The 17,105-nt window shown below is 33.2% G+C and overlaps 1 protein-coding gene across 4 annotated transcripts in view; it reads left to right on the top strand.

Annotated features, from left to right (window-relative positions):
• UBR3 (ubiquitin protein ligase E3 component n-recognin 3) overlaps positions 1-17,105 on the top strand; it is a 140,849-nt gene that overhangs the window by 66,116 nt on the left and 57,628 nt on the right. For all 4 annotated transcript variants that reach the window (XM_087819792.1, XM_087819791.1, XM_087819790.1 and 1 more), the window contains exons 11-20: positions 368-454; positions 2,564-2,629; positions 2,710-2,799; positions 3,915-4,043; positions 4,679-4,731; positions 4,831-4,964; positions 5,306-5,390; positions 6,732-6,874; positions 9,562-9,658; positions 15,675-15,816. In XM_087819792.1, coding sequence (XP_087675918.1) covers positions 368-454; positions 2,564-2,629; positions 2,710-2,799; positions 3,915-4,043; positions 4,679-4,731; positions 4,831-4,964; positions 5,306-5,390; positions 6,732-6,874; positions 9,562-9,658; positions 15,675-15,816 — 1,026 coding nt within the window. The remainder of the gene's footprint in view (positions 1-367; positions 455-2,563; positions 2,630-2,709; positions 2,800-3,914; positions 4,044-4,678; positions 4,732-4,830; positions 4,965-5,305; positions 5,391-6,731; positions 6,875-9,561; positions 9,659-15,674; positions 15,817-17,105) is intronic.

Here is a 17,105-nt window from a genome sequence, read left to right as displayed (position 1 = left end):
AACATTTTATTATCCCAAAAGAAACTCTATACCTATTAAACAATAAGATTAGGGTACATATAATATTTTTGGGATGCCTTGAAATGGAACCTGGTTTATATCATATATATCTATTTCAGATTTGATTTATATTAAGGAATATATTATATAACAGGTAGCAGATTGTGTTCTTTAATTTTTATAATTGTCACTGATTGTTACTATTAGTTTGTGAAGGGATGATTTCTTGAAATGACAAATGTGCTTGTTTTGAAAAAAATATTTTGCCATATATACAATGCATATAACTTATTTTATGTATTGCATATAATTTGAAGTTGAAAATGTACATATATATGCTGAAAATTTGTATAACTTATTATTTTAGGAAACCCAAGAATATACTCGAAATGTTGTTAGATATTGCCTTGAAGCTCTTCAGGACTGGTTTGATGCTATTAACTTCGTAGATGAGGTATGTATATTTTCCATATATGTAAAAGCATTTAAGAAAAGAACTGTTGCCCGGCTGGGCGTGGCTCAGTGGTTGAGCGTCAACCTAGGATCCAGGCGATCAGGGTTCGATTCCCGGTCAGGGCACATGCCCGGGTTGCGGGCTCGATCAATGACTCTCTCATCATTGATGTTTCCCTCTCTCTCTCTCCCTCTCCTTTCCTCTCTCTGAAATCAATAAAGATATGTTTTAAAAAGAAAAAAAAAGAAAAAGAAAAGAATTGTTAGATTTCATTTAACATTGAAAATAATGAATACCTTTTCATAGGACAAGGGAAAAAAATCAGAGTAAGTAGTACCAGTACATTTTAAAAAAGGAGAAGTGGGAGACTAGTTCTTTGACATTTAGGAGGTTCCTCAGTGCATTAATCATGTTTGCTTATTTCCTAGAGAAGGGCATAATTTTTTTTCTTTTCTGTGCTTAAGTGTGTATGTCTCAGTGTTTGTCAGGAGTAAATTAGTTTTATTTGAAGAGGTAAAAGTGACAGTGCAGATGTGAATAGGATGGGGGAGATTGATGAAAAGGGTATCATAAATTAATTGCTCATCCTTGTAAGGGCTTGAACAAAGGTGATTGTTATTATTAATGAATTGAGATGAGTTAGCATAGAACATGCTCAGTAAGAATTAAATGGGGCTTGCTTCTAATTAGTCAGCCAAGTTTACTATCAAAAGCCCCTTTTATTCCTCTTATAAAGTGGCGTCACAATATGCCTTATGTAGGAGGAAGGCCAGGCTTCCGACTACTTCAACTCTCCTGGACAGGTGGAACCTCTGCTGTCTTTTTAAAATTTTTTTTTATTTTTGGCAAAACTGAAACTGTACCCATTAAATTCCCTTCCCCACACCTTAACCCTGCTCCACCATTATACTTTCTGTCTCTATGATTTTGACTAAGTAACTCATATAAGTGGAATCACATAGTATTTGTCTTTTTATCACTGGCTTATTTTACTTAGCATAATGTTCTCAAGGTTCATCCATATTGTAGCATGTGTCAGAAATTTCTTCCTTTTTATGGAAGGCAAACTTTTATTTATTAGAATAATTGACAATAGACTTTTATTCACATATTGATGAAGATGTTATTCTCATATGGGTTTTGGAAAAAACTCAGGGATGGTGACATATTGTAGCTCTTTATAACTCTTTACTGATACTACATTAGCATAATTATCTGCCTTTTCTAGATAAGATTTTTAACACAAAAAAACTTTAAAATTTATAAAAGCATTAAAAACAAATAATACCTTTTTAATTTTTCTTGTTTAAAAAAGACAACTGTTGTGTACTTTTGCCCTATAGTGATGACGTCACCCATGGGATTCACAGATTTAAAATACAAATTTTATAATATTCACAAGGATGCCAGTGGTCCTTAAGATATGCTCTACTAAGCTTAATTATGGAGGCTGCATGTTCAGCACTGATGTGGGGACATCTCACCTAGCTTGTGAAGGAACCTAGGGAAGCACTTTACCTGTACTCAATTTAGGACTATAGTCAGAGCCTCTTACCACTTTGAGTATAACCGTGGGGTCCAGACTAGCTCCTTCTACTTATTAGGAAGTTACTTAAGTTTTCTAAGCTTAAATTTCCCTTTTTCTGAAATGAGACTATTAATAGTTCCTATTCTATAGGGTTTTTGTGAGGATTAAATGGGGTAATGTGAATAAAGTGGGGGACTGGCACACATGGTAAGTGCTCAATGGCTGTTAACTACAATTGTTGTTCGTATCACTATCATGTGTGTGGTATGCATGCATATGAGGATTCTCAAATGGCCTCCTGTAAAGAGACATCTCTCCCATCTCTGGTCTGTGCTAGATGCTTCAGAGGATTCAGAGTTGAGTAGGATACAACTTCTGCCTTCAGGAACTTACCTTTAGATGTTTAAAATGGGATAGTTTTATCTACAGTGGTTTTTTAAGCTGTATCTTCTAAAATTTTAAGTTTTGATTAAAAAGTATAGGAATAAATCAAGGTGAAAGTGTGGTTTCAGCATTTTAAAGGCTTCTTTCAGCTTCTGTAAAACATTCTTTGACTTGTGGATTTTGTTTGTTTGTTCCAGCCAGCACCTAACCAAGTAACTTTTCATCTGCCACTGCATCGTTACTATGCTATGTTTTTGAGTAAGGTAAGACTGTCATTAAACAATTCTTTTTTTAACACTAGAAAATAAGTATTAAATTAGTAACTTTTTATCATAATTTTTAGGCTGTGAAATGTCAAGAACTAGATTTGGATTCTATTTTACCAGATCAGGAAATGTTAATGAAACTAATGATTCACCCGCTCCAAATTCAAGTACGTATTCAGACTTCTAAAACGTTTTGAATTGAATTCTTTAGTTAAATGATTCTTTATTTTATTTTTATTCCATTACCACTGTTTTAATAGCCAAAATGTTTGGAAAAAATTTTAAACTTAGTTTTGATATTTTTGCCATATTATATTAGGTATTTTTGCTTTTATGAGATTTACATTTAGTAACGGTTTTCCCAGGAATTCTTTTCACTATATTTACTTGTAGGGGAACTTTATAGCACTATTTTGGAATCAGTAGGCCTAATGGATTACAGCCTTGGTGCCACCACTGTTTTATTATCCATATTGTTTGGGGTAATTCACCTACTTGATTCTTAGTTTCCCATTTGTAAAGGGAGAGGAGATAAAACAGAGAATCACCCTGGATAAGCTTTGTGGTTTCTTTCAGTTCTAACACCATAATTTTGTGGGCCAGCCTTTTATTTATGTACTTCATTTTGGTTTTCTGGAAATTTTAGATTTGTTAATCATTACTGAACTTTAACTCTGGGGTTTAGGGACAAACAAGAGATGAAGTTATGACTATGCTAAGTTTTAATTGATACAGGACATAAGCATATTAAGAATTAAATATTAATATAGTAAGAAAATTTATTCTAATCTGACCCTCTCTTATCTGCCAGTTATTTGGAAAGTGACTAGTTTGGATTGATTGTTGAGTTAGGGCGAATTAAAGATATAGGTTATACTTATTGACTTTGAACACTTACCTTTGTTTTATGCTTATTCCTGTGTTCTTTAAGCATTATAAATCCCTTTTTTTTTTTTTAGGGGAAAAGAGTTAAATATAAGTGTCACTGATTCCTTACGAAAGATTTCAGTGAAAATTACTGTAAATATATCCAGAAGTCATCATGGAAAACTAACTCACATAAAAAATTCCAATAAAGGGACTTACTATGTGAAGCATTTAAAAATTTTGAAGTTTATATTTGAATTAAATATCTTAAACTAACATTAGACAGAATGTCAGGCTCCTACTGTGTGATTAAGTTATAAAATATTTTGAAATGATTGTTCAATATAATACAGTTTTATAAAGATTGAATTTAGATGACTTTTTTGTCTAGTTTACATAATTTTTATTTTACTAGGCAAGTCTTGCTGAAATCCACAGCAATATGTGGGTAAGAAATGGTCTGCAAATCAAAGGACAAGCCATGACCTATGTTCAGTCTCATTTCTGTAATTCCATGATTGATCCTGACATTTACCTATTACAGGTAAGCCAACTTGATATAATATAGATGTACTTTAGAAGTCTCTCATTTGTACCCTCAGGATTCTAATTTATAGAGGGGACTAAATGACAACCTGGAGTGGTCATTGCTATTGAAAGAAGAATTTGTTATTACATATCACAAGAAAAGGGGGCATGCCACAGCATGCAGGACCACAGAGGAAGCGTTAGATTTGTTCAGGAGGTAGGAACAGGGAGGAGGGGAAATACTAGAGCAGAACTTTTTCTTTGGTGTTTCCACAGGAAAGGCAAGTCAGGGCAGGGGAAACACTTTAGGATTGGCTAGTTTGAATATTTTTGGTGGGTTTTGGAGCATAGGGGCTGTCCTGGTCCTGGGTTGATTTAGGGTAGGGGAAATATTGGCTTGGTGTGTGAGAGTTAGGTAAAGGGGATGATTGATTGACTTGCATATGAGAGGCTAGCTCCCAAGTAAGTTGTTTACTGTCTTTAGGAATTAGGTCACCCTAGGAAGGGGAGTCTCTCCCTGGATCTGTAAGGCCTCCCCAAGATTTCAAAACATCATAAGATACAAAACATTTAAAAAAAACACACATGATTGACATAAGAAGTAAAACAATATTGAGAAATAAAGTTGGTGTCTTTTTTTGTCTTTTAAAGGTTTGTGCTTCTAGACTTGACCCAGATTATTTTATTTCATCTGTCTTTGAAAGGTAAGCATAATTTTATTAAGACAGGCATTAGGAAGTATTTGAAATTTAAGTTAATTTTGTTTTAACATTCAAAAATTTTGTCTCAAATATTTCATATAGATTTAAGGTAGTGGATTTGTTGACAATGGCGTCGCAACATCAAAACACAGTACTTGATGCAGAGCATGAGAGGTCGATGTTAGAAGGCGCTCTTACATTTCTTGTGATTCTTTTGAGTCTTCGTTTACATTTAGGTAAAAAGCAGTAATACTAATACTTGGGTATTAACTATTCTTTTCCCTTTCCTCTCCCTTCCAGTGTTAATAACTGGCTTATGGATAAAAGGAAGAAAGGTGGACATATTTGAACAGTGTTTCAAACTTGATATGTTAAAACCCTAATTTAAGGGAACTACAAACAGCAGGGTAGTTAAAAATAGTTAAAATGCAGTTATATTTGGGGCATTGCATTCTCTGTTCTTTAATTTTTGAAGCAGATGATTTTTGGTAAAGCAGCTGAATAAAGCGTGTGATAAGTTGTTTCTTTATAATATGTGTGTATTTAGCTTTATTAATTCTGTTTTTAATTATTTTAGGGATGTCTGATGATGAGATTCTTAGGGCAGAGATGGTTGCCCAGCTGTGTATGAATGACAGGACACATAGTTCATTGCTGGACCTCATATCCTTTTAAAAGTTTAATTTTCTAATAGTTGTAGGATTTAAATAATACGTAATTTTTACGGATTAAAGATATATCACTTTTTTAACTAAACATTTTTTTTGAAGTTGAAAATAGTATGGAAAAAAGAACTCCAAATGTTTGTTCAACTGTATATTCAGGACTAGTGGCAGATGTTTTTGCCTTTACCTGTCGCCTCTCAGGGAGCTGTCATTGGGCCTCTGTTAGATCTCAGGACTTGACGGCTCTGGGCACCCAAGGATATATATGACCTTCTAGGACTGCATTTGTGAAAGAAAGCTGGACACCTTGTAAAAGGCAGCTAGGTCTACTTTATCTTATAGCTTGGCTGGAAGTCATGGTTAAAATTTAGAGGTTTACCTTATAATTATCATTACCAGGGTTTTAAACATTCTGAGGATTTTTTCTTAGAATTTAGTCTTAAACCAAGAGGTTTTTAAGGGCAAGGACTATTGCCTACAAACTTTGAAAACTTATGGCTTCTTGTATAGGACTGAACATACAATGGACACATTTTTTTTATTGTTAGTAAAATTTTTGACCAAGATTATGATGTTATTTTGTGATAAAATTTATTTTGTAAAATTTTGACTAAGTTTACTTTGTATATTGTGAATATGTTTGGAATAATTTGCTATAGTTTTGTGAAATAACTTCTATTGGAATGCCTGTTTGTTAACCTTGAAGATTTTTATAAGCAGCATCAATTTGATGTTTTTTGATTTCTTTTAACAATTACATACTGTGCGTCAGTGCTATAAGAGACAAAAGTGTTCTCTGTAACTTTGAATTTAAAAGAATTGTACACTTTTATGTAAAACCAGTGGGAGAGAGTCTGGTTTTCTGGTTTCCTTATTTAAAAAAATTTGCTTAGCATCTTTTTCATTTTACTTTGAGGATGACATTTTGTGTTTTTGGAAACCAATCTTTACTCATAAAAATCTTGGTTAATTTTTAGTCTATTTTCTTTGATTTTCTAAGGGAAAGCACACATTTGCAAAATGATGAAAATGTAAATTAATTTTTTTAAAGTTTTATTTTTCTTTTTCTGAAATTTGATTAATTTGTTTTAGGGAAATATACTTAGGAACTACTTCATCATATAATTTATTAGTAGGCTTCTAGATTAAAAATATTTTTAAAATTCTTAATTCATAAGTTATCAAATTGTTATATAGCCCTCTTGTGGCCAACTTCATATATTACAGACAATTACTCTTCCTTATTTTTAGCAAAAACAGTTAGAACCCTGGGTACCTTGGTAAGATTATAGAGCTGGCTTTTAGTCATGAATTTTTTTTTTCTTGACACATACATCATATTCCAGAAAACCCAAATCCCAAAAGTGGCATTATTCCGGGCAGTTATAGCTTCGAATCAGTTTTATCAGCTGTAGCTGATTTTAAGGCTCCTGTTTTTGAACCTGGAGGTTCTATGCAACAAGGCATGTATACTCCTAAAGGTACGTTTATATGGAAAAACATTCGTTGAAATATCAGTTTTCCTAAAGGTGAGTTGTGTACACTGAAAGAAGATATTTTGCCTTTTGTTTATTCAGCTTTGGTTTTTTCTTTAACTTTCTTATAGGTGTATGTTTATCTTTTATGATGTACAGTGATATTACAAATCTATGGTTTTATATTACAACAAGGCTTCTTAGGTGACTCTAAATTATATAAGGAACTTTCTATATGAACTGTATGAATTTGCTCTCTAAATTTGATTTGGAAATAGTTCTCACTACCCAATTTTTTTTTTTTAATTCTTACCTGAGGATATTTTTCTCCATTGCTTTTTCAGAGAAAGTGGAAGGGAGAGAGAGAGGGAGAGAGAAACAATGATGTGAGAGAGACATGTAGATTGGTTGCCTCCCTCATGTGCCCCGACTGGGGCCAGGGATCAAGCCTGCAACCATGGTCCATGCCCTTGATCAGGTATTGAACCCGGGACCCTTCAGTCTGAGGGTCAACGCTCTAACCACTGAGCAAAACAGGCTAGGGCTCACTACCCCAATTTTAATTTGAAACAGTTAAAATTAAAATCTATATGGAATGCTGAAACATTTTCTTACATTTTGAATCTATATAAGTACATAGAATCCTTTTCTTTAAGTGGTTGACTTTCTGAGATTTCCCCCTGGATTTATAGATGACGTGTTTGACAAGAGCCAGAAGTAGGTGAAGTCTTGATTCACAGTCTTTTCTTCTTTATTTTCACATTTTCACTAAAGTAAGTTAAAATTTTGAAGGAAGTAGCAGTTACATGCTTCTTGACCCTCTCATCACTCTTTTCTAAAATGAAAAACTGATGCCCACTTTGAAGTTGTAAGTAACATGCGCTGTGTTTGGCAAAACACAGCAAAATAAGCCTTATTGTTTGGGATTTTTAGGGAGTTTACGAAAGTAGAAAGAACAACCCAAAGTCTCTGATTGGAATGTATTCCATTAAAGGAAAAGCAGTTTTTCTTTGTTGCAGAGAACATTTTGTATCTAAGATTTAGATGAGCGTCCAAGTGGAGTGGTGTTCTTGTATAGGGTAATGCTTAGTCAAGAGTGAGGTGAGGATTACCTCTGTCAGACTTACTTGTGGTCTGTATTGAAAACATGGGTCCCTATCCTCAGCCCAAATCTGCTCTCATTAGGATCTCGGGGATGGATTCTGGGAATACGCTTTTTTAGCAAGCTGTCTAAGATGACTGTCATATACAATAAAGTTTAGACACTGAGATGGAGCACTGGGCATTTGAAGATTAGAGTCTAGAAATTGGGTGTCATATTCAAATACAGTACTGAAATGTATTAGCTAGTTGTGTGATGTTGGGAAAGTCAGTGTTTTATCTTTGGATTTGACTTGTTTGTGAAATGAGTGGTTTTTAAGCTTTCCATAAGTGATTAAATAAACTTTTAAAATTTTAGGGAACTAAACCTTAAGTGAATGTGTTACACAAAATCGATAAAAGCAGCCCTACTCTTACTAAAGTGTGTGTGGGTATAGCTTCCTGTCTGTTTTGCCATCTCCTTACTCCTAAGGTGTCCCCTGTTAAACTTTTGGAAATTCAGCTCCAGTGGAAAGCTGTTTGAAGCCTGCTGGACTAGTTAGGCACTCAGGCTTTCTCCTGTTGCTATGGTTTTATAATTTTGATAAAAGCATTGGCATTTTAATTTTACAAATTAATAGAGGTAAAAGTGAAGGACGATAAATGATAGTAGAAATAATAACAAAAGTCTTTGTTTTTGTGAAAGACTATCTTAAGGATCTTAAATCATACTTATGATAATTTAAGATGAATGGCATGTTACATGAAAATAGGGACAATTGTTAAAAGTTTCTTATGCCAGAAAATTGAATTATAGTAGATATGTAGGGAGAAGCTTAAACTTCTTACTATGTTTTCAAATGTTGAGAATTCTGCTACAGAGAATGAGAGGGGAAAAAACTTAATCTAGGAAAGAGGTAGCAGTTTCTAAAATTATTATTCTCAGGTCATGGTGTAGATTTTGCCATGTCTAAATATTGTTTCCATTGTTATATACTTAGTATGCTGTATTTTCTTAAATAGAATTCACTTTTTTAAACTTTGCCTCATCCCATGCATGATTATTAGTGAGATCACAGGTTTTATTTACAATGTACAATTTTCTAATACATGTTAATATGATTATATAATTATTCAAATAAAAAGCTTTGTATAGTTAATACTTAAAATCATCTTGTATACCACCAGTTGTATACACAATCACACATGGGATAGTGGTTCCTAATTATGGAGAAGGTAAGGAGGCCAGTGATCAATTTCGGTATGTTAATACCATAACAACTTTGAAAAGTGTTAGTGCATTGTATTTCTTACTTTCTAGTTTACAGTTTTCAAAAAATACCCAATGAACTAAATTTTTATGGTGAAGCATTATCATATTATAAAAATTTTGCTCACTTGTTCTTGCTGAATTAAAGAGAACTTTCATGATGATGAAATTATGATTTTTGATTTAGAAAGTATTCATGACATCAAGCTTATTAAAGCAAATATATCAAATTAAATTATCCCATCTTTTACATTTAAAATATACCTAAATGTAATTAGTCATTAGAGATTGACTTTATTCCTATGAAGTCAGTGTTTTGTTTCTACTTTCTTTTGAATAATAGCTGAAGTCTGGGATCAGGAGTTTGACCCCGTCATGGTCATTCTTCGAACAGTTTACCGTAGAGACGTGCAGTCTGCAATGGACAGATATACAGCATTGTAAGTCTGTTATATTAATTAGTATAATAATGGATATTTTGTATTTATATAGAAGAATTTTAATTATAACACAAATGTGATATGCTCTCATTAAAGTATACTCTCAATCTTTAGAGAAGAAAATATTGTAAGATTGAAAAACTAATCTGGCTGAGATTTTATGTTCTCAAGATCTTGACCTAAAATCTGATTTTAATCTGATAAAAAGAAATTTTATAAAACATCACCAATAAACATAAATAAAAAAATTAGTTGCTATTTGACCAGTGAAATCCGAAGCTTGTTTTGTGTTGTTCTACTTTTAAACCACTAGTGGAGACACAAGTTAAGAGAATAAAATAGTCTGACATCAGAGATGATGGGTATCTACAAAAAGTGTGGTAATATTGCTGTTAACTGGGAAAATATCCAAAGTAAAATGCTTTTACTTGTAAGTTTTTAAAGTAGTTTAAAATGTTGATGATTGCAGAAAATAAAGTTTTGAAGGATATCTTTTTAATGAATTCAATTTTGTATGTTATTGTTGTAGACTATTTAAAATGTATTAATTCCACCTATTTGTAAACCTCAGTAAGTAATTAATATTATATTTCTGAACATCATAGGTTATCATCTTTTTACTTGTACTTTTCTAAAGCTTAAGTTAAACATTTAAAAACCAAATTTAAAATGATACAGATGTCTTTAATTTTGAGAAAATATGTGTCCAGATAACTATCAAAGTGTAAATGCGTTAGGTATAACTGAAACTTCTCTTTTGCCAACACTTTGCAATAATAGAGATATGTTGAATTTAAGACCCATCACAGATATATTTGAAGAAAGTTTGTAGTGCCAATTTTAGCATACAACCCCCCAAAACAAATTAAACAAAAGCAAACCCTAGTTTACCCATCAGCATCTCTCCCCACCTTTCTCTAAAACCCTTGGGGAGATAGTCTGAAGTTTTACTTTCTTTGCTTTCTTAGCAATTTCTTTCTATGCTTATCATGTGGTTTTGTTACTCTTTGCTTTTACTAGACTGTTAGTCCTGGGGGAAGGTACTTTTGTCTGTATATCTCTTTTACATTTTCAGTAACTCTCTCAGTGCCAGCACATAGTAGGCATTCAGAATATGTTTGTTGAATAAATAAACTTGAGTGGCTCACATTAAAAAATGAAAAGATGGGTGGGAGGAAGTATTTGCATGGAAAACCCTAATGTGGTCTTCATGAATACTGTTATCTTGGCTGGTTCTGCCTTTTTTCCCCAGGGGGTAATGGTGGTGGCTGGTCATTTGAGTATTATATAAGAATTAAATAATAGTAGATTTTATTATTCTCTTTTACTTTGTAATAAATAGAAATTTGGAGTGGGATTGGGCTGAAACTTTTGAGGCCTTGAAAGTCACTGAACAGTTAATGTGACTACACATTTACTGAATGCTTGTTGTATGCGAGGCCTCTGTGAAGCAATCAGAATTGCATCTTTTACTGTTCTAGTAGAAGACTTCCAGCTGAGCTTTGTTAGACCTGTGTTTCCCAACCAGGGCGGAGTTTCGCCCTCCACAGACCTTTGGCGTTGTCTGAAGACTGACGAGGAGGGTGTTGCTGACATGGGTAGAGGCTAGGTCTGCCCGCAGAGTATCTGGTTCCTAATGTCACTAGTGCCAAGGTTGAGGAGCCTGGTTTAGAGCTATACTGACGCACAGGTAATCTATTCTGTTTGCAGGTTCCCTTTGTATTTAAATCTATTTTGTGTTATTAGTTGTTTAGAAAGGTAGCGTATTTTGACTTAAAACAACTTCACATAGTCAGAGGAAACCATATCCTCAGAGCTATTTTTATTTATTTTACCTTTTTCCCATTTTGCTCATTTTTTTGATTTCTCCCATTTCCTCCATTTGGCTTTGAGTTTCTTGTACCGTATCTTTATAGGTTCTTAGAGATATTTCTGAAGTGCTTGGTGTTTCTTGGCAGTTTGAAAATCTTTGTTTTAAAAGAAATGTGTATTTAAATAAAACAATAATGACAGATAACAAATAAATACACTCTCGAGCTCCAGGCTACAACCTTTTAATTATTTTTTTATAAATTAATCTTTGAAAATTTATGTGCAATCTGTTATATTTATCTAATAATATTAAATAAATATTATCTAATAAAGTAAATGGCATACCTAGGAAGAAATGTGATTCTATGTAAACCTTATTTTTTTTTTTAATTTATTTTGTTTGTGAAATATAACACTGCTTTATATCTTTTATATCTGCTTCCTTTATATCTTTTATTTGCTGTACTATTTGACAGTATTATTGATTGTTTCAGTTCTTATTAGAGCACAACTAGAAAGTAACTGAATTGTAGGATTTCATATTACTTGGCTATTAGTCATTTTCATTTTCTTTTAGTTGTAAGGGACAAAATGTGGTTAAGTTGATTTTACTGAGTTTGAACTTTTTATTAGCAAGAAGGCAATAGACAAGTCTTTTGAAGAATAATAGTAAAAAACAATTGGATAAATGAGAACTATTATGTCCTCAGAATCTAGCTTAGTGCTAAGCAGTTTGTAGGCAATGATTGCTAATAATGAAAGGTAAATTAAAAAAAAAATTTGTGCTGAGAGTTTAAGTGAAAATAAACCATTTGCTTTATGTGATGTTTAAATGTTTAGAATCTTATTGCTGGAAAAGGCCTTCAAGATCTTTTATCCAGGTTCTATAAAGTGTTTTGGGGGCCATCACTGGAAAAGTGGGTTGGGCAATAGTAAGAGATGACTCATCCTGCTTCCAATACCTCTTAATGGGTAGGTCAGCTTTTAAAAGGAAGACAAAAACAAGACTACAACAAAACAAGCCAACAGTTGGAAAACCATCATTCAATTCATTGTTATATTTTATGTATGAGGACATTGTGACTCAGAGAAGTTCAGTGAAATATATTTGCTAATTGCAGTGTTGTAACTATTGTCTAGGCCATTTCGAAAAGACAAACATGATTTTTATACAGTGGCTGTTTTAAATTCAGCCGGAAAGTAATATTTGAAACTATAATTTCTGATATTTTTGTTGTTTACCATCTCTCATCTTGAAGGTTAATGGCTGCTGGCCCAAGTTCGAAAGTATGATATATGAGTTTATATATATCATTTTGGTCTCAAATTAGTCAATAATTAGATGTCGGCTTGAGTCACTTAAAATTTTTTTGCTGTCATGTAGCTTTTCATTTGCATGATTCCATTAATGCTTTTGAAAAGAGCAGTCAAAATGATATATTACCTGCTGCCTTGAACAAATATGTAACCTTTATTTTGGAACACTTTATTAATGTAGGTGCAGCCTATTTAGGGGCTAGTGCTTAAAGCAAACAAAGAAACAAAATAAAAACTGAAAATTGCTTCTCTATGCTAAACAAAATAGAATAGTTGAAATATTTTATCATAAGCTTTTGAGTTTTGAAAATTATGCTTATATGTAGCTATTATACTATTATATAGAATCCTTTTTATTTTAATGCAAACTTAATTTTATGGCATCCTCTTCTTGAGTCATAGATGCAGCTCATTTCTTTGGTAGTTATTGATAATTTTTATTTTATTTTTAAGGCTCTCCCCACACCTCTATAATATCTGTTTCCTTTAAGTTGAGTTTTCTATTATTTGGTGTCTAGCTTCTATGTTAGAGGCATTCTTCAGATGTCTGATAATTCTGGCTGCTTGTTATGAAGAGCTTTCTCAGTGCCTGTGGAGCTTTAATGTAGGGGTAATTTGGGCATAGTGTTATAAAATGTCTACATGTCTGGGGTTTTGGGTTATCTTTTAGTTGATTTCTAGTTTTCTTTGCTTTGTGATAAGTGATTGTAGTCTATATATTCGTTCTTTTTGTATTTGTTGAGATTCACTATGCATCTTATTATTTTGTCAGTTTTTATAAACGTTCTAAGTGTGTATTCTCTAATTAATGGATATTTTTAATCTTTGGTTCAAGCTTGTTAATTGTATTGTTAAAAATCTTCAAAATCCTTACTAATTTATTTTTCTGGGCTTTCTTTTAGAAGTATGTTAAATTTCCTTTACTATGCTTGTGGATTTGTCAGTTTCTCTGTGTAATTCTCTCAGATTTTGCTGTTTGTGTTTTGAGTCTGCTGTTATTGCATACAAGTTCATAATTATTATCTTCCTAGGAGTCTGTTATTTTTCTATCACAGAAGAGACAGACTTTCTTATTTCTTCTTGTGAGTTATCCTTTCATTGAGGGTAAAGCTTTTCAGGTGTCAGCTTTATGTGGGATCTCAGTTCCATCTCTGAGCCTTGTGTGAGTCCAGCACCTTGAGATCTGCCTGCTGAAAGAGTTTAAAACCATTGGCAAACACAGTGTTAGTGCTTGTTAATTATTTTCCCTGATACCTGGGGGAACTCTATTTTGTTTTTTGGGACTTTAAATATGCTTTCAAAAGATTATATTTTATGTTTTATCCAACTTTCCCAGTTATAGTGGCAGAATTTTTAGGTTATCAATTTTGTTCAGTTGTTGCACCTGGAAATATATTTTTTAATATATAATTTTTAATTTTTTGATTGTTTTAGAAAGAGAGAGGAAGGGGAAGGATGCACACGCGTGCGAGAGAGCGAGAGAGTGAGAGAGAGAGAGAGAGAGAGAGAGAAAGAGAAAGAAACATCCATTTGTTGTTCCACTTTTTATTTGTTCATTGGTTGATTCTTATATGTGCCCCAACCAGGGCATTGAACCCACAACCTTGGTATTGGGACGATGCTCTAACCAACTGAGTTACTCTGCCAGGGGACAACTGGAAAGTTTTTTGCTTAGTTCTTTACTTTGTATTCTTTCTGTTTGTTTTCCTTTGTTAACACTTTCCTCTTCATATTTCTCTTTAGTTTTTAGCTCTCTCCACTCATTTTTATCCAGTACAGAAGGCAGTAATGTTCATTGTGGAGAGAACAGATGCCCATTTGGCTTTTTTTCAAAAAAGATTTAAAAAAAAAAAAAATATCTTTATTGGTTTCAGAGAGAGGAAAGGAGAGGGAGAGAGAGAGATAGAAACATCAATGATAAGTGAGTCATTGATTGGCTGTCTCCTACACGTCCCCGACTGGGGATTGAGCCCGCAACCTGGGCATGTGCCCTCATCTGGAATTGAACCCCGATTGCCTGGATCCTAGGTCGATGTTCAACCGCTGAGCCACACCCAGCCGGGCCAAAAATGATTTTTTATTGTATTTTAGAGAGAGAAAGGTAGAGGGATTGAGAAACATTGCTTTGAGAGTGGAACATCAGTTGGCTGCCTCCTGCATGCCCCCTGCTGGGGATCTAGCCTGCAACCGGGGCATGTGCCCTCACCAAGTATTGAACCAGCAACCTTTTGGTCCACAGGATGACACCCAACCAGCTGAGCCACACTGACCAGGGCAGCTTTTTTTTTTTAATCCTCACCTCAAGATATATTTTTTTCATTGATGAGAGAGAAAGAGAGAGAAAGAGAAAGACAGAAACATTGATGTGAGAGAGAAACATTGATGAGTTTCCTCCAGCATGTGCTCTGACCAGGGATTGAACCCCCAACCTGGGTATGTGCCCTGGCCAGAAATCGAATCTGCAACCCTTTGTTGCACAGGATGATGCTCTAACCACTAAGAAACAGTGTCCAGGGCCCATATATCATTTTAAAGCAGTTTGATTAAAAATAGTACTGCATATACCCAGCCAGCGTGGCTCAGTGGTTGAGTATCCGCCTGTGAACCAGGAGGTCACCATTAGATTCCCTGTTGGGGCATATGCCTGGGGTTCGGGCTCAGTCTCCAGTAGGGGGCGTGCAGGAGGCAGCCAATCAATGGCTCTCTGTCATCATTGATATTTCTCTCTCCCTCTCTCCCTTCCTTTCTCTGAAATCAATAAAAACATATTTAAAAAAAATAGTACTGCATAGAAAATGTGACAAAATTAATAAGTACGAATCACTGTTTAAACTACAATTTAATCTTGAGTCTATCACCTCATTTTAGTTTTGTTTTATTTTTACAGTTTAAAACAGAGTGGAAAATTCCCTGGAAATCCCTGGCCTCCCTATAAGAAAAGGACTGCACTCCATTCCAGCTATAAAGGTCTCATGAGACTTTTGCACTGTAAAACTTTACACATTGTGCTATTCACTCTGCTTTACAAGGTACAGTAGTAATTTGAATAGAAAGACTCGGATTAGAATTTATTTTCAAAATTTTCAAATAAAGGGGGTAAAGGATAATATTTATGTAAAAGTACCATTTATAAAGCAAAGTGTATTTATGTATTTAAGATGTGTGAAAGCATATTATATTCACATGTGTGTGAATTCTAATTTAAAAATAATGGAATAACTAAACCATTCTTTGTGGGAAACTATTTATGTTATCCAGTTTCAGATTAGGAATATTTATGTATGTCTTCTGTAGAACAAGAAGTGAAATATGGTGAGATTATAGGAGGATAGGACAACAGGGACCGAACAACCACCAGTATCCCCTAAAATGACAAAACTAAGCTTAAGGTTGTTCTCTTAGATTTTTAACTCTGATCAGGAATGTGACTTGTAGGGATATGAATGGGTTCCTAGGTGACATCATTAAGATTTTGCTTTTGTGAAATACCTTAGAAACTCAAAAGAGGATACTTTTACTTTCTTGTTACCTTGAATTTGTTTTATTCTTGGGTCTTTTCACATAGAACTGACTCATTTATTTGGCTAACATTAATAGGGTACTCAAAAATTGTATGCATAATATTGTGGAGTATGTGTGTATATATAAAACAGGCATATTTATGATCTAATCTGGATAAAAGATAACTATACTCATGTTACATAGATAAAATTACTATAGACATTTACCAAGTAATTATAGAAGTAATGAACATACAGATAGGTACAAAGAAAAACTATTGTTCTTACTAATTAGAATTTGAAAACTAAAAAATTCAAAGACATAAAAAGAAAAGTAAGCATATTTGTTATTCAAATTTCCAATAACTACATATACATTTTTAAATTATGAAAATGTATTTTAACTTTAGTTAAATAAATACTTTAGATTTTTTCTTAATGTTTGCTGTGTAATGAAATAATGCTTTTAGATTTTTGTATCCCCCCTTTCTTTTCAACTCTACCCTATGACCAGTTTATTCATTTTACTCCTGTTAAGATTTTAGACATGTGCTTCAAAAAATATCTTGGCTTATCATTATTAATTTCCAGGAGGATTATTCAGTAAAATGATTTAAAATTTTCTTTTCATTAAAAAAGTAAAATATTTTTCCTTACTAAAATGATATTTGTATTTATTTTACAAATAACAGACATTTTTGAAAGTTTATTTAGTGCCAGATTTTGTTTCAAATGCTTTATATATCCTTACATCTATTACTTTAACTCTAGCAAAAATTTATGAGTGAAAGTTCTGTTATTATTTTCATTTTTCAGAT

The sequence above is a fragment of the Miniopterus natalensis genome, chromosome 8 (genome assembly GCF_054644295.1).
Source record: "Miniopterus natalensis isolate mMinNat1 chromosome 8, mMinNat1.hap1, whole genome shotgun sequence".
NCBI lineage: Eukaryota > Metazoa > Chordata > Mammalia > Chiroptera > Miniopteridae > Miniopterus > Miniopterus natalensis.
Note: the sequence above shows the minus strand (reverse complement) of the source record. Positions and strands in the feature narration are given on the sequence as shown.